We start from the raw sequence: 22,829 nt of genomic DNA, 5'->3' as shown, positions 1-22,829 counted from the left end.
AGACTCGATTCCCCAGGACCCACATTAGCCAGATGCACAAGGGGGCGCACGCATCTGGAATTCCTCTGCAGTGGCTGGAAGCCCTGGCTCGCCCATTGTCTCTCTCTGTCTCTTTCTCTGTCTGTCGCTCTCAAATAAATAAGTAAAAATAAACCAAAAAAAAAAAAGATTTTTTTTAAAAGCGCCATATGTATTGTGAATGGTTCCTTCACTGTCAGGCTCTATAAAAGGGCTCCTTCACAGTGGCAAAGAATGATCTATGAGTACACAGAATTGTCATTTGTTATTATATAAATCCTTATTCGCTTAGACAAGGAATTCTGAGAGTCACACATCTCCACCTCCTTTGGGGGGGTGAAAAACCCGCCGCCGCACTTTTCCTGGTCGCAGAACACTGAGCGCAGCCCACCTTTGCGCGTGCGCACAAAGGCCCGTTCGCGGTTGGACGAGGCCCACGCTCCAGGGAGCTGGGCGTGGCCCGAGCCAGGTGGGCGGGGCCCGAGCCAGCTGGGCGGGGCCGGGCGCAGAGCATCATGGCGTTGCTAGGAGACGCGAGGGCCTCAGCGGCTTCGCCGGTTGGTTTGCGGCTGGCTGGGCCCACGGAGCAGGAGTGGAGAACCTTAGCGCAGCGGCGCCCGCCTGCGAGCCGGGCTGGAGCGAGGGTAACCTGGAGAAGGGGACCGCTGGGGGCTAGCGCGCTGCTGAGGGCCAGGCCGGGCCTGGGTGCCCGGACCCGCCGCTCGGCCGCCTCTGGTGTCCCCAGAGTCCCCGGGCCACCTTGCTTGGGGGAGCCGCCCGGGCACCCGCTCGGCCGGAGAGCGTCCGCCGCGAGGGCGCGGGTCGTTGGAGCCCTGGGTGCAGGCTGCGGGCTCCAGCCCAGCTCTTACTTCACAGACGCTTGCTGGCTTCCGGCAAAAATAAAGTGGCTTTTTTTTTGGTCTGAAAGACAGTGTAAGGGACCGGGGAAAGCACGCTAGCTGTGGGGGCCGCGAGGGGAGCGGCTTTAGGCTGCGCAAGTGCAGGTCAGCACGCCTGCTCCTTGGGCCTCAAGGGAGAGGGCTGGGAGCCTTAGTGTCTTAAAGCAGCGATGTCGGGGCCCAGGGTGAGGGACTGGTTCAGGAAGCCGAGCCTCAGGAATGCCCAAGGTGCCTGTCAGGAGCAGAAGTAATGAAAAGGGGCTGGGGTGGGAGGGATGCTGGGAGATTAGGAGTTTGCTGAAGTCTTGGGGCAAGAGCTCCTGTTTCTGAAATCCAAGGACAAGGACTTAGTTCTGTGAATTCACCCTTGAACACGGCTGGTGTAAGTTACGTGGGCACTTTGATTAGCATTTCACTGCAACGTCAAGCAGAAGTGTGGACCCAAAGTGAAGAAGACAAAATGAGGACAGACATGCCATGTCACACTTCATCCTGTTCCTTACGGGTTTAAAAGAGGAGTCAATGCTTTTTAACAACACAAGTTTCTAAGTGCTTATTACAAGGAGATCAATGCTTTTGAAAGTTTAACACTACTAAGAGTAAGAAACACTTCAAAGGAAAAGGAGATGAAATAGATTTGTTTTTTTTCATAGGAGTTTGAGGTAGCTGACTACATTACAGTGTCCACGGCTCCATTAGAACTTTAATTTGTCAGGAATTTAAGACTGGCAGGTTTTTCAGTACATATGCACTACTTAATAAAATTCAGTTTCTGAAAAATAGAAACACAAGCTTTGCCATTTCCTGTTTGTGGGGATACAAATTAGCATCATAGAAAGTAAGTGTATTTTATAATGTATTTTTATTTTCCTCACTATTTTTTACATTTTATGCACAAATATTTATCTGAGTAAAAATAGAAAACTTGCCGGGCGTGGTGGCACACGCCTTTAATCCTAGCACTCGGGAGGCAGAGGTAGGAGGATCGCCATGAGTTCGAGGCCACCCTGAGATTCCATAGTGAATTCCAGATCAGCCTGGGCTAGAGTGAGACCCTACCTCGAAAAACGAAAAGAAGAAAAAAAAAAAAATAGAAAACCTATGTAAAATACAAAAATTCACAAAGAAGTACATAATTGTTATAATCTGTGTCTTTAAAGAATAAAAATTCAAGCCGGGCGTGGTGGCTGACGCCTTTAATCCCAGCACTTGGGAGGCAGAGGTGGGAAGATTGCCGTGAGTTCGAGGCTACCCTGAGACTCCACAGTGAATTCCAGGTCAGCCTGGGCCACAGTGATACCCTACCTCGAAAAACCACAAAAAAAAAAAAAAGAATAACAATTCATGTAAAAATATCCCCTTTAAAAAAGTATGTTTTTCTCGCAACAAGAATCAATGTTTGCATACCCTTGAGATGTGAAATTTTAGTTTTGTTTTGCATTGCGAATTTAAACACAGTTTTGTACTGTTTATTTATAAAAGGCAACAGAGATGCAGAAACCATCAGACTGCATGAAAAAATATGTGGAGGAACAACCATTTAAAAGAAGTATAATATTTGAATGTCATTCATCTGTGTAGAAAACAACTAAACATTTTTTCTGAAGTTATTAACGTGGATTGATGCCAAAGTGAATGTGATGAGTTGCTTGATGTGGAGATCACTCACACGTAGCAATGCTACCCTATTGGATTGATTTTGCAACGCCAACACAAATCTTAAGACTTCAGGCTAGCAAGACATGTATAAGTTAGCATAGTGTAAACATCACATTGAAACAGAAGTAAACTTTGCATTATTCTTGTAGGTATGAGAGATAGCAATCTTACCTGTCTTCGTTTGGATATATCGTACATTATCATATGAAGAATTGAGCAAAGAATGAGTGCATGGATTATATTTTCTTCCACGCCCAACTTGTTTTTCTTTTCTTTTCTTTTTTTTTTTTAATAGTGGAATAGCTAGCTAACTGTATCCTCCTTCAGGAAAGCAGAAACATTTTATATACAAGTGAAGATGAAATAATGAAGGCTGATTAGCTGACAAAATTAGTCTCATTTCCTGTGTAGATAGTGAGGGAGGTGAGGAGAAAGTACCTAACATTTGATCATGTCTGAGAACTCGCTCTTTTCAAAGTATGATGAAGAAAGAAGCAAAAACTGCTAAAGCAAGAAGATGGGCAAAATGAAGTTAAAAATTGTCTTAAAAAAAGAGGCAGAAGTATTGCCATGAGTTCAAACCACCCTGAGATGACATAATGAATTCCAGGTTAGCCTGGGTAAGACTCTACCTCAAAAAAAAAAAAAAAGAAAAGAAATAAGCTTGATTTTAGGGATCTTGGAGAAACGTGTGCATTTCTTTTTTAACAACATGTATTCATATTCACAAGTCTGTCTTGGCTAAACCTTTATCATAATGTTTCTAAACTATTTTAGATCTAACTCAAGACCCTTTATGCTTTTGCTATATCACAAGGGTACACTTTACTATTTTTAAAATAAGTGAGTTGCCAATTTGCCTAGTCCTTAAGAGGATAGTGCAAAATCTTTTTTTTATTTTATTTTTTATTTTTTTATTTTTTTTGGTTTTCCAAGGTAGGATCTCACTGTAGCTCAGGCTGACCTGGAATTCACTGTGTTGTCTCAGGGTGGCCTCAAACTCACGGTGATCCTCCTACCTCTGCTTCCCAATGCTGGGATTAAAGGTGTGCGCCACCACGCCTGGCCAAAATCATTTTTCATAGTTATTTGCTAAGTTAAGGCTTTTATATATTATTTTTAAATTTTTTTGTTTTTATATATCATTTCATATTGTTTTTCTACTCAGATATTTGAAAAATCGCAGGGCTCAATTTATACTAATAATTTGCCATTCTCTTGCTTGTGTCTATAATAAATGAAAGATACAAATTTTACTTTTTTTCTAAAGTTTTTTAAAAATTTTACTAATTTATTTATTAGAGAGACAGGGAGAGGAAGAGGCAGATATAGATAGAAAATGGGTGTGTCAAGGCCTCCTGCCACTGCAAACAAACTCCAGACACATGCACCACCTTGTGCATCTGGTTTGCATAGGTACTGGGGAATCAAACCTGGGTCCTTAGGCTTCACAGGCAAGTGCATTAATCACTAAGCAATCTCTCCAGCCCCAAATTTTACTTTTTTAGGTATTTGCTGCAGAATCTTAAAGGACTTATTACAGTATCAATGAGCCAATCATACAACTTGAAGTTCTATGACACAGCATTTACAATTGTCATTTAATATTCACAAAACACAAAGGTAAGGCGTTTCTCTTCCTCCTAGTCTTTAGGACCCCTGCCGCCTGTGGTGTGTTGCAAGCCCCTGTCTAGCATTGGTAGCGCCCCCAGGCCAGTGCTACTGCAGCTTGACTTGAGTTCTGCTGAAACTGTTTTAGGAGTGCACTTAAAGGAAATGATAAGGAAGAGGTGGAAAGTGATATTTCAGGATCAATCTTCTGCTGTGAAAGCTATTTCTCAATCTCATATGGTGATTCATGAATAATACCTTAAAACAAATGGCAGATTTTCCTAACCATTTTTCTTTTCTTTCTTTTTTTCAAGGTATAGTCTCACTATAGCCCAGGCTGACCTGGAATTTACTCTGTACTCTCAGGGTGGCCTTGAACTCACGGTGATCCTCCTACTTCAGCCTCCTGAGTGCTGGGATTAAAGGCATGTGCCACCATGCCTGGCTCCTCTAACCATTTTTATTTGTGCTATCATTTCACTGAAGGATTTAATTTTAGGGATTTAAAAAATATTTATTTAATATTTCTTTTGAGTATCACGTTGTTTTCACAAATGTATAAAATGGTCAGTGGCTTATGTATATAGATGGGTATTGTCACAGACACACACATTTTCAAAAGAAAGCCTTGAGACATGGAAAATTTTGCATTGAAGGCTACCTATAGTGGAGATATATTTTATAACAATTTGCAAAAAATTTGCTAACATCTTGAAAGGCTTAGTAGTGAAGTCTGCTATAAAGTCTTGTGGCATCAGAAACACAGGCACACATAAGTAGTGTTGATAATGAGCCAGCATTGTAAATGAGGTCTTTACAAAGGAAGCCTTCAAACTTGACCAAACTTTTACTTTCTGGATGAGGTATAATTTTATTATTTTTCAAATCTCTGACAAAACAATTGAAATCATTTTGTAATTGTTTTGTAATTGTTGGTTTAGTCTCTCAAAATCATTTAAATGTTTGGCCTGACATAATGAGTTGTTTACATAGAAAACCATGAATAGCTTGAGTTAAGCCAGAGTTAAACTCTTATCTCCTTCAGCACTGCTCTTTTGCCAGTCCACTTATTATGCTTTACTTGAATGTATATAAGTTTGGGGATGGGGACTTAGCTCTGTGGTAGAGTGCCCATGGGTTCAGTCTCCAGTACCAGTATATATGCATAACCTTAGCATATAGTAGTTTATTAATATTATAATTTAATAAGAACATTTTTGCTCTGCTTAATTAGATGAAACAGGCACACATGCTCTAACTGAGGAATTCAACTTTCTAGACCTATGTAAAGCAACATCCAAGGTAGCAGAAAGGAAACAGTTACATTTCCAAAAAGAGTTAAGCCAGACTGATTGCTGGACATGCTTCATTCGTTTTGTTTTTTTTTTTTAAATCTCTGGATGCTCCTGGCTACTTCTGATACAGCTGGACCTTAATGCTAACTGTTAATAGGCTATCCAGTAATGAACCCAATTTTGTACCACAGACACAGTGTACTGATTCTTTAAAAAACGCATTTTAGGGCTGGAGAGATAGATTAGCAGTTAAGGTGCCTGCCTGCAAAGCCTAAGGACCCATGTTTGACTCTCCAGATCCCACATAAGCCAGATGCATAAAGGTGAGGCAAGTGCAAGGTTGCACATGCTCACTAGGTGGCACAAGCATCTGGAGTTCGATTGTAGAGGCTGAAGCCCTGGTGTGCCAATTCTCTCTCTCTCTCTGTCTTTTGCTCACTCTCTCTAAAATAAAAAAAAAAAAAATTAAAAACACATTTTCAAAGTAAAAACTCACAAGATTGTGAAACATGTTTTAAAATAATGCAACAGAATGTGCAGTCTAGAAAGAAAACATGCAAATTTGGTAATAAAGGTTAATACAGTGCTTGCTGTAAAGGTTTAGAAAAGATGGACTCCTAGAAGGTCCTGGCCATCAGCCCATCCTCTTCTGTTGGGAGAGAAGCAGCAGCCAGGGCTGGGGCTGACGCTAGCTGGGCGGTTCCAGTGCTGCACTTTGCAAGTCTCCTCTGCTCACAGTAACCAAACAGCTTCCTTCTGTTCTGTTGCGCTGTGTTCAGTAAGAGTCTTCAAGTCACAAACAAACTTGTGCACAGATCTCTTGCCTTGAATTTTATAAATCATGTCCCCACCATAATAATACCATAATACACACCATATTTCCTCATAATTCATTATACACTTAGTTTTGTATTGTCTGCATCTTTGTGACACCATTTCAGGCTGATTTAGCTTAAACTTGTCTTTATCCACAACACCAAGAAATAGAATCTCAAGCATCCTTATCAAAAAGTTCTAGCAAGCCAGGTGTGGTGGCGCACACCTTTAATCCCAGCACTTGGGAGGCAGAGGTAGGAGGATCACCGTGAGTTCGAGGCACCCTGAGACTACATAGTGAATTCCAGGTCAGCCTGGGCTAGAGTGAGACCCTACCTCAAATAAATAAATAAATAAATAAATAAATAAATAAATAAATAAATAAATAAATAAAAGTAGCAAAAATTGCCAAATTGCCATAGTGGGATTTGACTTTGGTTTCTTATTGTATTCTCAGGTGAGCTATTTGTAACTAGTGGTAGTTGGCATAGCAGACTGCTCTGATGCTGAGGTCATTTGGACAGGTTGGTCAGTTGTAACTACCCCACTCATCTGCTGTTCTTGGCTTGCCAACACATATTTTCAAAGAAGCTCTAGGTAACTGCGCTGAATTTCTCTCCAAAAGACCTGCTGGAAAAAACAAAACAAAACAAAAAAAAACCCTGGTTGAGACGACATCATTCTCTTCCTGAAATGTTGAGTGTGGTGAGCTCTATACTAGTCATGCCAAACTCCCTCATTACTCATAGCACCCGTGCAGGCCCTCACCTGTGGACACTGCATAGGCTTACAGGCTATCCCAAGGATTTTGTGTTCTCGTCTATAATCTTCCAGCACAGAAACCCATCTCCTTTCCTTTTTCTTTTTTTCTTTTTTCTTTTTTTTTTTTTTTTTTGGTTTTTCAATGTAGGGTCTCAACGTAGCTCAGGCTGACCTGGAATTCACTCTAGTCTCAGGGTGGCCTCGAACACCTGGTGATCTTCCTACCTCTGCCTCCCAAGTGCTGGGATTAAAGGCGTGCGCCACCATGCCTGGCCATTTTCTTTTCCTTTTGTGTGTGAATGCATGTGAATGCTCAGGGGTGTGCTTGTTGTATGTACATGTGGAGGCCAGAGGTCAATACTGGATGCCTTTCTCAATTACTCTTCACTTTATTTCTTCTCAAGGGAGGGAACAAGGTCCCTCACTAAACCTGGAATTCACCAACTTGGCTAGACTAGCCAACCAGTAAGCCTGAAGGACCCACTGGCCCCCTCTCCCCAATGCTGGGATTATGGGCGTGTTCTATCGTGCTCAGTTTTTACTTGGTGCTGGGAAGCCAAACACAGGCCTCATGCTTGTGCAGCAGGCACTTTACCCACGGAGCTGTCCTTCAGCCCAGAGCAACAGCTGAGCTGTCTTGTCTCTTTTTTGAGGTTTTATCTGAAATGGCTGTGAAGCACTTTGACCCATCAAGAATTATCACTTGGGGGCTGGAGAGATGGCTTAGTGGTTAAGGCGCTTGCCTGCCAAGCAAAAAGACTCAGGTTTGATTCCCCATGATCCATGTAAGTCAGATGCATAAGGTAGCACATGCATTTGGAGTTCATTTGCCAGAGGCCCTGGTGAGTCCATTCTCTCTCTCTCTCAAATAAGTAAATAAAAATAAAATAATTTTTAAAAAAATTATTTATTTATTTATTTGAGAGCAACAGACACAGAGAGAAAGACATGTAGAGGGAGAGAGAGAGAATGGGCGCCCCAGGGCTTCCAGCCTCTGCAAACGAACTCCAGACTCATGCGCCCCCTTGTACATCTGGCTAACGTGGGACCTGGGGAACCAAGCCTCGAACAGGGGTCTTTAGGCTTCACAGGCAAGCGCTTAACCACTAAGCCATCTCTCCAGCCTAAAAATAAAATAAATTTTTAAGAAAGAATTATCACTTGGAGGGAATAGGGAGATGGCTCAGGGGTTGAAAGCACTTGCTTTGCAAGCATGAGGGCATGATAGGGCCTGAGATGAGTCAATTTTGATTTCCCAGCACCAAAGTCAACAGCAGCTGGGAATGGCCATGCATGTCTGTAACTCCAGTCCTATGGGGGTTGGGTATCCAAGAATTTTTGGAGCTTGCTGACTAGAAAATGGTGACAACAGCAGCTCTAAGTTGAGCAAAAGACCCTGTCTCAAGGAAGTGGGCAAAGGAGCAAAACAACACAAACATGGGCTGGCGAGATGGCTATGCTGTTAAAATGCTTGCAAAGCTAAATGACCCAGATTTGATTCCCCAAGACCCATGTAAGCCAGATGTACAAGGTGTCACACATGTTTGGAGTTCGTATGCAGTGGCTGAAGGCCCTGACATGCCCATTTCTCTCTCTCACACACAAATAAAATAAAATATTTTTTTAAAAAAGATGAAAACACCCAACACTTTCCTGGGTCACACAGGATGTGCACATGTGCACACACATGCATACACTACTCATACACACCGCACATACTTTACATATACCCTTAAAAGAGTTATCATTTGGAGCCAGGTGTGGTGGCACACGCCTTTAATCCCAGCACTCAGAAGGCAGAGGTAGGAGGATCACTGTGAGTTCAAGGCCACCCTGAGACTACATAGTGAATTCCAGGTCAGACTGGGCTAGAGCGAGATCCTACCTCGGGGAAAAAAAAAAAAAAGTTAGCGTTTGGGCTTTTTCTATAAGATGCACTTCTGGGGCTGGAGAGATGGCTTGATGGTTTGAGGCGCTTGCCTGCAAAGCCAAAGGACCCAGGTTTGATTCCCCAGGACCCATGTAAGCCAGATGCACAAGGTGACGCATGCATCTGGAGTTTGCAGCAGCTGAAGGCCCTGGCGTATCCATTCTCTCTCTCTCCCTCTTTTTCTCTCTCCATCTCTCTCAAATAATAAATAAGTAAAAATATTTTTAAAATGTCAAATTAAAAAACGATGTACTTATGCCTCAGCATGGTGGGCATCTGGGGCAGTTCCCACAGTTTTTACAGTGTCAAGGATGTGTAGCTCTAGTAAAAAAACCAAAAAAACCCAAAAACAAAACCCTGTATATTAAACTATACAGTTCCATCTGTCTTTACTCCATGGTCAGATATGTGTCATTCTGGATTCAGCCAATTCTAGTAGTTTCTTTAATTTGTTTATTGACTCACAGGCACCTGTGGCCTGGTTTATGTGCTCAGCTGGGTTTAGCTTTGTTCCTTGGACTTTCTTCTAAGCCTCTGATCTCTCCGCTCCATCAGTCTCAACCTCTTTCAGTGCGTCTGCTTCTCTTAGTCTTGGCTGAAGGATTGCCAAAGCTCTGTCCCTCCACATCCTTTCGCTTGGCTTCTGTTTCACTTAAGGCCATCAGATGGCAGGCTTTGCCTGTGGTGCTTCCTGTCCAAGTGTGTTTTTACAGGTTCCTCCACAACTGTACTAAGGAAATCATTTGGTTTAAAGTCCTGAGTGTTACTAGTGATATTAGTCATGCCACTGAATTTTTTTCAGAGACATTGAAATATTGAATCAAGAAGTGTGATTTTAATCCATTCAAAACCCAGCCCTTGGTCCAAAGAGAATAAGAAATAGCTTATTCTGAGTATCCATAGCCAGGGAACTTACTCTACGTTACATGGTCCATTGTGGAAGGTGTTACACAAACTTCTATAGTCCTCAAACAAAAGAAAGTACTAATTCGATATGTTCACCAAATGCAAGGGTGGGCCATTGGGTAGCTATGTTACAGTGGAGCAGGGAACTTGCTTCTGTAAGCTTTAGATGTGATCCTAACTTTAGGTTTGGTGGAAGCCAGGTAATTTGGTTCTTATTTGTACCATTTCACTTCTCCACAGTCATTAGGCTTTAGTTAGTAAGGTTTCCAGCTCAGATGTGCCTTCTCCAAAGACCTTCAGACAATAACTTTCATTTTATTTCAAATAAAACAAAGGACACAAAGAAAGAAACAACATCCTCACCTGCACAGCACACTAAGGTGCTCATCTTGCTGAAATTCATATTATATTTTGAAGTGCCTGATAATGTCTTTTAAGATGTTCATTTCTACTGAGAAATGGTGATTTTCTACAGAACTTCAACTGAATGTAGCATATTTTCCACTGTTCTATTAATTGTAGAATTTTTATATGTCTTGCTAACATAACTGCTTGGCCTGAAAGTGATAAAAGGTTATATCCATGACATTCAGGAAAATATTTTTAATTATATGAACAATAAAAGTATTTTTTATGTTTAAAAAGCCTAGCCTAAAGTAAAAATGATAGGAAAAACAAAAATTAAGATTGCTATTACTGCCTTTTGAAAATATATACTTTATAAAAGCAGCATAAGTAACACAGCCACTTAATTCATATGTAAACATGACTACTTTTGAACATATTTTAAATATTTCATTTGTTTATTTTAGAGAGAGAGAGAGATTGAGAATATGGCTGTACTAAGGCCTGTAGCCACTGCAGATGAATGCCAGACAAATGTACCACCTTGTGCATCTGGCTTACATGGGTACTGGGCAATCTAACCTGGGTCCTTAGGCTTTGTGGGCAGGTGCTTAAACTGCTAAGCCATCTCCCCCAGTCTGAATATTTTAAAAAGATATTTTATTTATTTATTTGAGAAAGAAAGAGAGAGAGAGAATGAGAATGGGTATGCCAGGGCCTCCAGCCACCCCAAATGAACTCCAGATGTAGGTGTCACCTTGTGCATCTGGCTCACATGGATACTGGGGTATTGAACCTGGGTCCTTAGGCTTTGCAGATAAGCCCCTTAACCACTAAACCATCTCTCCAGCCCTTGAATATATCTTAATACACTAAATCTACATGGTTTCCCCTTTTATGTTGATTCATGTCATATTTTCTTATACATATTTTACATTTAATATCTTCCTATATATGAGTGGCTCTACTATACTACATATTTCCAAGTCACTCAATCCCAGTACTATTTTGTGCATCATGAAATGATGTAATGAATTTCACATTGAAATGAAGACCGAAAGGGCAAAGTTTGTACTAAAATAAGGCTTATTTATTGTTTTGTCACCCTTTCCAATTTTTAAAAACAATCCATACAATAGCATAATAATAGCATAATAACATAATAACAAATTCTCTAAATGCTGTTGGTTCAAGTAGGCATGGCTGAGTGCCTGGACCGCTGCTCTGTTCACTTGAGCTGGGCACTGCCAGTGGGGCAGGGAGGCTACTGATGCTGCTCTAGTTCTCTCACTGGTCCACATGTTCTTCTACCTTGTGATCTCCTCCTCCGTTATTCACTGCTGCTCTCCCTTCACATTTCTTGTTTGTGGAGAGCTCCAGTGTGAGTGGAAAATCCCCTCACCTGGCTTTTCATGTGGCTCAAGCTGAGCTTGGCGGCTTTCTGGTGTGCTGTGGCAGCTGCCGCAATCAACGGACCGGCCGGAGCTGCTTCTGCCGGCCTGTGTGGGCTCTGGATGCTCTGGATCTCTCCTACTTCTCTGCTGCCATTTCAATTTCCTATACACCTCACTTTTTAGTAAAAGTGTATTTTGCTGAGGTTCTTTTTGGCTTTTTCTCCCCTAGGCTGCTTTGGCGTGGTACCTACGCTGCCATCTTAACTGGAAGTCCCACCTTCATCTAGTTGGGAGATTTTTGTAACTGCTTGGATCTCTGAACTTGTTATAGATCTATTTAAATGGTTTATCTCATCTTCATTTAATTTTGGTAGATCATATGAATCAAGGAAATCATCCACTTCTTTCAGATTTTTAAACTTAGAGGCATTATATATTCTTATAGTATGTCCTTGTGATTTTCTGATTTTCCTTGGTGTCTATTGTAATGGTGCTTTTTTAATCTCTAATTTTTAATTTGTCTCTTTTCTTTCTTCTGGTCAGATTTTCTAAGGGTTTATCAATCTTGTTTGTCCTTTCAAAAAACCAACTCTTTTTTTCATTGATGTTTTTAGATTTTTTTATTGTTTGTTTGTTTCTATTTAATTAACTTCTGCCTTAATCTTCATTCTTTCTTCCCATTTACTATTTTTGATTTGCCTTGATCTTCTTTTACCAAGGCCTTAAGGTAAAATAATAAATTGTTTACTTGAGAACTCTCTTAATTTCTTAATATAGGGACTTAGAGCTATAAATTTCCTTCTTAGCACTGCCTTCATTGATTCTATGAATTTATTGATTTCCATTTTGATTTATTCAATGACCAGTTCATCATTCAATAGTGTACTGTTTAGTCTCCATGAACTTCAATATGTTCTGTAGTTTTTCTTGTTGCTGATTTGTAGTTTATTCCCATTGTGGTCAGGTAGAGTACAAGGGGTTATTTCAATTTTCCTGTATTTAAGATTTGCTTTGTGTCCTAATGTATAGTCTATTTTGGAAAATATTCTATGTGCTACTTAGAAAAATGTATATTCTGCAGAATTTGGATGGATCCTGCCTCTTAATCCAGTGTGCAAGCCTGTGTCTTTTGATTGGGGCATTGAGGCCGTTGATATTAAGAGTTATTATTGAAAGGTATGTGTTTATTCTCATCATTGCTCTTATTTTGTAGTGATTCCTGTTCCCCTTTTCTGTCTTGTTTTAACTATTATTTGAGTATGGTTTATTTTTTCCTATTTTCTCATGTGTGTGCTTTGCTGTCTCTTCAGTCTGGAGGATTCCTTCAAGTATTTTCTGTAGAGCTGGCTTAGTTGCATAAATTCCTTTAGTCTGTTTTAGTTGTAGAATGTCCTTATTTTGCCTTCAATTTGGATTGATAACTTTGCAGGATAAAGTAATCCTGGTTGACAGTTGTTATCTTTCAGAACTTAGAATACATCATTCCAAGCCCTTCTGGCTTTTAAAGTTTGTGTTGAGTAATCTGCTGTGATCCTGATGGGCTTGCCTTTGTAGGTGACTTATTTTTACTCCTTAACTGCCTTCAATATATTTTCTTTGGTTTGTATGTTTAGTAGTTTAATTATAACATGGCAAGGAGAGGTTCTTTCCAGGTTTTGTGTGTTTGGTGTTCTAAAAGCTTCTTGTATCTGCATTGACATTTCTTTCCCAATTTGGGGGAAATTTTCTTCCATGATTTTGTTGAAAACACTTACTAAGCTTCTGGATTGAAATTCTTCTCCTTCTACTATACCTTCAATTCTTTTGTTTGTTTGCTTGTTTTTGTTTTTTGAGGTAGGGTCTCACTCTAGCTCAGGCTGACCTGGAATTCACTATGTAGTCTCAAGGTTGTCTCCAACTCACAGAGATCCTCCTATCTCTGCCTTCTGAGTGCTGGGATTAAAGGTGTGTGCCACCATGCCCGGCTCTATACCCTGAATTCTTATGTTTGATCTTTTCATAGAATCCCAGGTATCTTGAAATTCCTATTCATACCTTCCTTTAGCTTGTCTTTCTCTTTGTTGGGCTGTATTAGATCTGCTACCTGGTCTTCTAGTTTAGATATTCTGTTCTCTCCTTTCTCCATTTTACTGGTGAGACTTTCCATAGAGTTTTTTTTATGTGACTGACTGTTTTTCAGTGTTAGAATTTCTGCCTGTTTTTTCTTCAGTATTTCTATTTCCTTACTCATGTCTTGTAGTGACCTCCTTATTTCATTAAGCTGGTTTCTTCTGCTCTGTTGGAATTCCTTCAGGAGTATGTTTTCTTTAATTCCCTTTTTTTTCTTTGATTCCTTTGAGTATAGATAAAATCTTTTTTTTTTTTAAATCATTGTCTAGCATTTTATCTAAAACAGTGTCATTGGAGGCCATTTCTGATGGATTTATAATTTTTGATGGGATTGTATTGCCTTGATTCTTTGTGTTTCTTGTATTATAATGCTGCAATATGATGCTTGGGTTTTCTACTAATCTGTGGCGCTTTTAGACTTGGAAGTCCATCTTTATGTACCTCAGAGTAGGAGTTTAAGGTGCACGTGTAGCTCTTGCGCTCCAATCCAACTGCAGAAGTAATCCTGGGTGCTGCGTTTGCCTGCTATTCAAGTATTCTAGTGGGTTAGGTGGAGCAGTTTACTGGGAAATTCTAAAATTCATCCGAGCAATATACACATTCAATAAAAACCAGCATAGAGTATGCAAGTGTGAGGATTGAAACAAACAGATGACCTCATAAAACCAAAATTCTCAAGGGTGTGTGTTGTTCTACACCCTTAATCTTGTCAGCTGGGAGTTTGAGACTTCTGTTCTGAATTGGTTTCCAGGTCAACCTGGGTCTGAATCAGACCCTGTCCTCAATAATGACAGAAGAAAAAGACAAAGGCCCTATGAATCTATAAGCATCAAAGGCAACAATAGTCAACCCCAAATATAGCTTAATTGAGAATCATAAAGCCAGCCAAGAACATGTAACCCATAACCTTCCCTGACATGGAAGAGAGATTAGTACTTCTAGTGCTGGCCTGTGTACCTGCTTTGTAAAATATTTTATTTTAATTTTTGTATTTGACACAGAAAGAGGGAGAGAAAGAGATAGAATGGGCACACCAGGGCATCCAGCCACTATAAATGAACTCCAGATGTGTGTGCCCCTTGTGCATCTGGCTTACATGGGTCCTGGGGAATTGAACCTGGATCCTTTGGCTTTGCAGGCAAATGCCTTAACTGCCAAGGCATCCCTCCAGCCCTGTACCTGATTTATTTTTTATTTTTTATCAGTTGGCCTCTTTACCTTTTGGGATGGCTTCCAATCTCACAAATGCTGAGTGCCCACCTCCATCCCTCCATCTTGTGCTGTGAATCCGGTGTTCTGATCAGCTGTGCTGGATGCCCTGCCACCAGGAACTGAATGTGTTTCCGGAGGGTCACAGTGCTATCAGTTGGGGGTTGGGAGAGTGCAGGAAGCCTGTAGTTGTACTGGCACTGCTGGTCCTGCCTGTGTCCTGTTCAGCAGCTTATCTACTATCTTCCCTTCAAGTTTATTGACTTTGTAAGAAGGCTGATGAGGTTAGAAAATCCCCTTGTTGGGTCTCTGCTCCTGCAGCTGAGTGCAGTGTGGGTGTGCAGATCTGTGCCGATTGGGTCTAGATCTGGGTCTGCAAGCTTCTTGGTGGGATTCTGGCCAATTTCCTTTTTGCTGATAGATCTTAGTCTCTCCTGCTTCTCCATTTTGGCTGATTAAAACCTACACACTTTCACTTTGAAGACAAAGAGTGTCTTTTGCTATGGTTTTGCTCAAATCCCTCCCTAGGCTGTGGTTGGTGTGAGTCCTATACAGCCATCTTACCAGGACGTCCAGAAATAATTTTATTTTGTTGTTGTTGTTGTTATTATTATTATTATTATTATTTTGTTTTGTTTTTCGAGGTAGGGTCTCACTCTAGCCCAGGCTGACCTGGGATTCACTATGTAGTCTCAGGGTGGCTTCAAACTCACGGTGATCCTCCTACCTCTGCCTCCCAAGTGCTGGGATTAAAGGTGTTCGCCACCACGTCTGGCTTGGTTTGGGTTTTTGAATGTCCTGTACCATTAGTGAGCTCCTGTAGGGTTTACAGTCAAGGATCTGTAAATTACGACAGCCAGATAACTAGCATGACATTTGTTCAGCTTTCTTCCTACATTGGTCTGTCACATGATGGGATGACTCAGGCCCAAGTGGTAGATTGCAATGATCACAATGTCTCCAAGAAATTAAAAAAAGAAGTAACTACTGTGTCCCATGAACAACAAAAGCAAGGAAGGAAGAAATAAGACTAATTTTTATTTTGTTTTGTTTTTATAAGACAGGGTTGAGAGTGGACTCATGATCCACCTGCCTCAGTGTCTCAAGTGCTGAGATTATATTTGTGCACCACAGTGCCTTTCCAAAAAGATTGATATTACCTTTTAAAAACTATTTATTTATTCATTTATCTGAGAGAGAGAGAGAAAGGCAGATCGAGAGAATGGCACACCAGGCTCTCTATCCACTGCAAACAAACTCCAGACTCATGTACCACCTTGTGCATCTGGTTTATTATGTGCGTTCGGAGGAATCAAACTAGGGTCTCTGGCTTCACATGCAAGCTCCTTAACCACCAAGCCATCTCTCTAGCCCGATACATTCCTTCTTTTAGGAGTGAAAGAGAAAGAAAAGGAGGAATGGCAAAGAGAGAGGGAGAAAAGACAGAACATTGTGACAATCTACCAAACAGTGGTAAATATCAGAATGGTTTTGGCAACATGCACCTTGTACTGCCTGGAACACTAGAACTGGAATACAACTTCTAGGACCTTGCTTGACAGCTTGCAATTTTATTTTATTTGATAATGAAATTAATGGTTCTTTCCATGTCTTTCAGGGTTTGGATATTTTTAGTATTTTGTTTATTATTCCAAAATTACAATCATGGAATGAATGTCAAAATTTAAAAATGTATACCACAATTATCTCCTTTTTTGTTTTGTTTTTTGGAGGGTAGGGTTTTACTCTAGTCCAGGCTGACCTAGGATTCACTATGTAGTCTCAGGGTAGCCTCGAACTCATGGCAATCCTTCTACCTCTACCTCCCAAGGGCTAGGATTAAGTTATCTACTTTTTATTTATTTATTTATTTATTTTTTTGGTTTTTCAAGGTAGGGTCTAACTCTAGCCCAGCCTGACCTGGAATTCACTATCGAGTTTCAGGGTGGCCTCGAACTCACAGCAATCCTCCTACCTCTGCCTCCTAAGTGCTGGGATTAAAGGCGTGCGCCACCACACCCAGCCTTATCTACTTTTTAAAAATGTTAGTTTTGTTCATTGTAAAGAAAACTTTAAAATTGTAATTATTGTGTTATAAATTAATGTTGCTTTAACATCTTTCAGAAATAATTGTAAATAAGGCCTCTTTAGTCATGGCTAGTTCTGATGTGAAACCAAAATCAATAAGTCGTGCCAAAAAATGGTCAGAAGAGATAGAAAATCTGTACAGATTCCAACAAGCAGGATATCGGGATGAAATTGAATATAAACAAGTGAAACAAGTTTCTATGGTAAGACATATGCCTGTCAGACTGGGATTTGAAGGAATTTATTAGATGCTGAAAAGAATTTTAAAAACAGAGGGCCACAGCATACCTGAAGGGAATTAGAATACTCCGCAGCCCTCACTTACTAAGAAGGTGACTAACAAGGCCCATGAAAGTGGCTTGGGGGTTGCAGGGGCCGGGGTGGGAGGACTTGGCTGGCCATTCACAGAGTTGCTTAGCTTATATTGACCAACTCTGCTCTTACATAAATGAATCTTTCTTGGTGGACCATAAAGACAGTCTTCTCTCTTGACAGGTAATTCTTTCAGATATTTAGCTTGTCACAGACCTGGATTATATACGTATATATTTTTCCTTTTCTTTCTTTTTTCTTTTCCTTCATTCTTTCCTGTTATTCCCCTTTCCTCCTCCTTTCATCCCTCCCTTCTTTCATTTCCTTCCCTTCCTTCCTTTTTTGTTATTTTTGAAGCAGCGTCTCACTCTGTACCCTAGACTGTCTTTGAATTCACTCTGTAACCCCAGGCTGGCGTCGAATCCACAGAATCCATCTGCCTCTGTTTCTGAAGTGCTGAGGTTGCAGGTGTGAGTGCCAGTGCACATGCAGACACACCAGCTGCATTATGTTTTGATCTGATGGAGATTACACATGAAAAGAGCTGCCTGAGAACAACTCCTGACTGTGGCTGTACATTCTCGGCTTTTTTGAGAGAGCAGAGACATAGATTTGCTTTACAAAAACTAGGTGAAAATCTGCACCATATACCATTTATAGAGTGATTTAAAAATTTATTTATTCTATGGAGAACCAGGAGATTGAAGTTTTTAAAAAAATTTTAGGCAAGCACAACAGACTGGCCTTTTTTTTTTTAATGTGAGAAAGAGCAAGAGACAGAGTTGGCATGCCAAGGCATCCAGACGCTGTAATTAAACTCCAGACGTATGCGCCACCTTGTGCACGTGTGTAACCTTGCGCATGCGTCAACATGTGCCTCTGGCTTGTGTGGGAATCATGGAGTTTAACATGGGTCTTTAGGCTTCACAGGAAAGTGTCTTAGCTGCAAAGCCATCTCTCCAGCCCCTTTGTGTTGTTTCCTTAATTAAAAAAATTTTTTTTGGGGGGGAGGGAGAGAACAAGAGAGTATGGGCATGTCTGGACCTCTATACACTGCAAATCAACTCCAGATACACATGCCACCTTGTATATTTGGCTTACATGGGTCCTGGGGAATCAAACCTGGGTCCTTTGGTTTTGCAGAAAAGGGTCTTAATTTCTAAGTCATCTCTCCAGGCCACGCATTGTGTTTTCATTCTGTATGTATGTATTGAATACCTACCAACTGCAAGTTTCTGTGTCAGCTGCTTGAGAAAATAAGAGGTAGAAAGTTTCCTGACTTGAAGAAATCCAGTGGAAAGAACATGGGCTTGGGAGGCAGTCAGTTCAGGGCTTATATTCTGTCTATTGTAGTCAGGTCCACATGACTGGCAGAAATCACCTGAGCAAGAGCAGCTTTTGGGAAAAAAAGGATTTATTTTGGTTAACAGACTCTAGAGGAAACTCCATGATGGCAGGGGGAAATGATGGCATGAGCAGGAAATGGACATCACCCCCTGGCCAACATAAGGTGGATAATAGTAACAGGAGAATGTGCCAAACACTGGAAAGAGGAAGCTGGCTATAATACCCATCAGCCCACCCCCAACAATACACTGCCTGAAAGAGGTATTAATTCCCAAATCTCCATCAGCTGGGAACACAGCATTCAGAATGCCTAAGTTTATGGGGGACACCTGAATCAAACCACCACAGTGCCTATACCTGTTCTAGTGGGGTCATCCTGCCCAACCTCATTGAGACTCTGTATAAAATGATGATGGCTGGGGAAATGTCAATGGTTTAAAGTGCTTGCTGTGCAACCTGGAGTTCAAATTATACTGGAGTTCAGATTATAAAATCCATGGAAAAGCTGGATGCCATAGTGTGTCTGTAATTAATCAGCACACCTACAGCCAGATAAGAGATGGGACTAGGAGAATCTTGGAAGCTCATTAGCCACTTAGCCTGGCATACACAGCAAAACAAGAGAGACCGGGTCTTAAAAGGGGAGGTAAGGATCAACACCCCAAGATTGTCCTCTGACCTTCACCTGTGTGTTGTGGCAAACACATGTCTCCCCCACATACCCCCATGCACACAAAATAGTGAAGACAATGCTTACTGCAGAAACCTGGCACAGAAACCAACATCGTGGCATGTGCCCACAGCCCCAGCATCAGGGAAGGAGATGGAGGCAAGAGGATGGCAAGTTTGAGGTCAGCCTTGGCTACATACCCCTCAGAAACAAACAGGAAGGAGGGAGGGAGAGAAGGAAAGCAGGACTGAGTCACAGAGTGAAATGGAATCATGCGTTGGAAGAGCCTGACATCATAGGTGATGTTCATAATAACTTAAGTGAGTAACTAACTGCTTAATGATTACTAATGCTATCATTAATAAATGGCAGATTTCATTCTCATTCTCCTGGAGTACAAAATAAGCAACAAGAGGAACAAGAAAGCTCTATGATAGTTAAAACAGCTGACCCTTAACAAAAAGGAGTGTAGGAACTTAGAGACAGACAAAATGATTTTTCCTTCAGGGGACAATTCTGAGAAAAGGCTCTATGTCTCTTAAAGAGAAGGCAGGGAGAGAGCCAAAGGCTCTCTTTAACTGGAATGTCCCTTCCACTTGCAATGGTCTAAGGATTCAAGCATAGTCTGTCTCTTACCCAAGCCATACACCTTTCCAGCACGACCAGCACCCGTCAGCCTCCGCTGGAGCAAGTTGAGTGCACAGGAAGGAAGGCCCAGATGAAATAATGGCTGCAAGGCCTGGAAAGATGCCTGCAAAGACTAATGACCTGAGTTTGATTCCCTAGCACTTACTTAAAGCCAGATGCACAAAGTGGTACATGCATCTGGAGCTGTCCTGGCATACTCATTCTCATTCTCTCCCTCTCTCCCTCCCTCAGAGGGCATTGCCTTCAGCCTGGCTGGGTTATTATTTCTAGAAGTTATGTTTTAAATCATTTATAAACAAATTGATCTTGGTCATAGTGTAGGCGTTAAGGCCTATAAATTGGGATCTACAGAGAGCACTAAATTAGTTCTACAGTATAAAGCCAGAAATTAAGATTTGTTCTGTGTAGACTTAATTATATTTAATTCCATGATTTTTGATGGAAGTTGTATTTAAGATGTGTGATAGTGAAATATGAGCTAAAACTGGTATTTCAAGATTTATATTCTGATTTTTGTTGTGCAGGTAGACCGGTGGCCAGAGACAGGTTATGTGAAGAAACTTCAGAGAAGGGACAATACTTTCTATTACTACAACAAACAGAGGGAATGTGATGACAAGGAAGTCCACAAAGTGAAAATCTATGCATACTAACTCTTCTTTGTCAATCTTATTTTAAGAATTATTCTGTCCCTTCTATATCATGTAAACATCATTTTACAAAACCATTCAAATACTGTCTTTATTTCAGTATTTTGTAACACTAAACCATGAACCCAGATATGTACCAATCATCCTGCCCTGTTCTAAATAATCTAAGCAGCGTTAGCGTGCTAGTATTTTTGGCCTTTCTCTTTCTGATTGTGTCAGCAAGCGTGTTTGGAAATGGACCCCTGTGAAGCCGTTCTGGTGGCTAGACTAGCAATGACTTACTTCCCTGCCTCAGATGAGCACTCTGCCCAGCCCACCTGCTTGCCTTCACTGTTCACTAGAGCATCACTTCGAGCTTCCATATCTTCATGTTGTAGCCTGAAGGGTCCTTTTCCTCTTGCTGGGTGGGCAGAGCTGAAGTGCCAAGAACGATGCCTACCTGGGAAGATCCCTCCACCAATGACAGAAAGTAGGCTTGCCAATTCTCCAGTTGCCTGGTAGCTGGGCGGAGCCAGCCTGAGGCGTGTTGCACACTGACGCCCAGACTCCAGGAGCACTGCTGCCCTGGCGCCTGCAGCCCTCTCCACGCAGATAACTCGGTCTGTTGGCTACCTCCACTTTCTACCACCTTCCCCCACTGTCTTCCGTGGCTCTTTCCCTCCTGAATAACTTTGCACATGAAACCCTGTCTCCGGGTCAGCCTCTGGGTCCCCCCACATAAGACAACTGCTGTTCTGATGCTGCCTAGAGTCACTGCAGGAGCAGCCCCCGCGTTCAGGAGTAAGGCACCAAAGTTACTCTGAGGCCTTAAGATGTTCTCATCTCAAAAATTCCCAAGTCTTAAGTATTCTGACTAGATGAAAGTTACCCTCAGGTTTACCTACTTTCTCATTCCGATGTTCTGTCATCATTTATGTTTTGACTTTTAAATATATTTTATATAGGTTCATATCCATTAATAAAACTGGTATTACAAGATTTATATTTTTATTCTTTTTCTTTTAAATGTGTGTATTTGGTATGCATGTCATTGTGTACAAGTGGAAGTCAGAGGAAAACTTTGGGGTATCAGTCCTCTCCTATCTTCTTCAAGACAAACTTTTTTTTTTTTTTTTTTTTTTTTGCCACAAGAAAGGGCAGTCTGGCTGGCCCATGAACACCTGGATTCTCCCCTCTCCACCTCTCATTGCTAGACATGCATGCCAATTTTGATAAAGAGGCAGATAGAGAATGGGCCCACCAGAGTTTCTAGCTACTGTGAACAAACAGATGGATGCTTCACCTTGCACATCTGGCTTAAATGTGTATTGGGTAATTAAATCTTGTTCCTTAAGCTTCGCAAGCAAGGACCCTAACCATTGAGCGATCTTTCCAGCCCTCATTTTTAATTTTTTTAGAAATGCAAAAGTTCCTTCCCTCAAAACTCCTAAGTGGCCTCCTGCTTAATTAGAATTTTAAAACATCTAAGACATAATTGAATTAATGACTTACAAACTAATCTGCAAGCATTCTAGGACAACCCCAACACTTGGGAGGCAAATCTTGGAGGATCACTGTGAGTTCAAGGCCACCCTGAGACTACAGAGTGAATTACAGGTCAGCTTGGGCTAGAGTGAGACCCTACCTTGAAAAGTCAAAATAAACAAATAAATAAGATTTGTGCCAGATAAATAGCTCAGCTATTAAAAGTGCTTGCTTGCAAAGCCCAGTGGCCTGGGTTCAATTCCCCAGCATCCATATAAAACCAGATGCACAAAGTGGTGCATGCATCTGAAATTTGTTTTCAGTGGCAGGAGGCCCTGGAGCACCCATACTCACTCTCTTTTGGTCTGCTACTTTCTCTCTGTCACTCAAATAAATAAGTAGTTTAAAAATAAGATTAAGGAAATTTCAGAGGCTATGTCAGAACTGAAGATAAATTGTATGGAAGGTAGCTGTTCTCTGTCACTTCTTTAATACATCTTTCTTTGACTTTATCTCTTCCTTCTCTCTCTAAGCATAACCAAATATACAACCTAGAGGAATTGCACACTAGATTAAAATCCTCATATCTCTTCTAGAAGAGTCCACAATGTTCCTGGGTGTATTGTTACTCTCCTGCTGAGCCCCCTTCCTTGCCTTATACTTAAACTTGTATTAAAATATCTTTAATAAAATCTTC

At 41.1% G+C, this 22,829-nt stretch overlaps 1 protein-coding gene across 1 annotated transcript; it reads left to right on the top strand.

The window, feature by feature from the left end:
* The first annotated feature begins 545 nt into the window (after positions 1-545).
* On the top strand, positions 546-21,646 carry Meig1 (meiosis/spermiogenesis associated 1). The gene is made up of 4 exons (XM_004662362.2): positions 546-662; positions 4,085-4,199; positions 17,078-17,244; positions 20,543-21,646. Exons 3-4 carry the CDS (start codon positions 17,107-17,109, stop codon positions 20,669-20,671), a joined length of 267 nt encoding a protein of 88 aa, XP_004662419.1. The 5' UTR covers positions 546-662; positions 4,085-4,199; positions 17,078-17,106; the 3' UTR covers positions 20,672-21,646.
* The last annotated feature ends 1,183 nt before the right edge of the window (positions 21,647-22,829 follow it).

Source organism: Jaculus jaculus, chromosome 15 (genome assembly GCF_020740685.1).
Source record: "Jaculus jaculus isolate mJacJac1 chromosome 15, mJacJac1.mat.Y.cur, whole genome shotgun sequence".
In the NCBI taxonomy this organism is placed as follows: domain Eukaryota; kingdom Metazoa; phylum Chordata; class Mammalia; order Rodentia; family Dipodidae; genus Jaculus; species Jaculus jaculus.
The sequence above is the reverse complement of the archived record's forward strand: the minus strand, read 5'-3'. Positions and strand labels throughout refer to the sequence as shown.

Excerpts from the sequence above, each read along its gene's own strand:
- Meig1 (XM_004662362.2), top strand. The coding sequence starts at position 17,107 with ATGGCTAGTTCTGATGTGAAACCAAAATCAATAAGTCGTGCCAAAAAA. Across the intron at positions 17,245-20,542 it reads AAGTGAAACAAGTTTCTATG|GTAGACCGGTGGCCAGAGAC; the intron begins GTAAGACATATG and ends TTTGTTGTGCAG.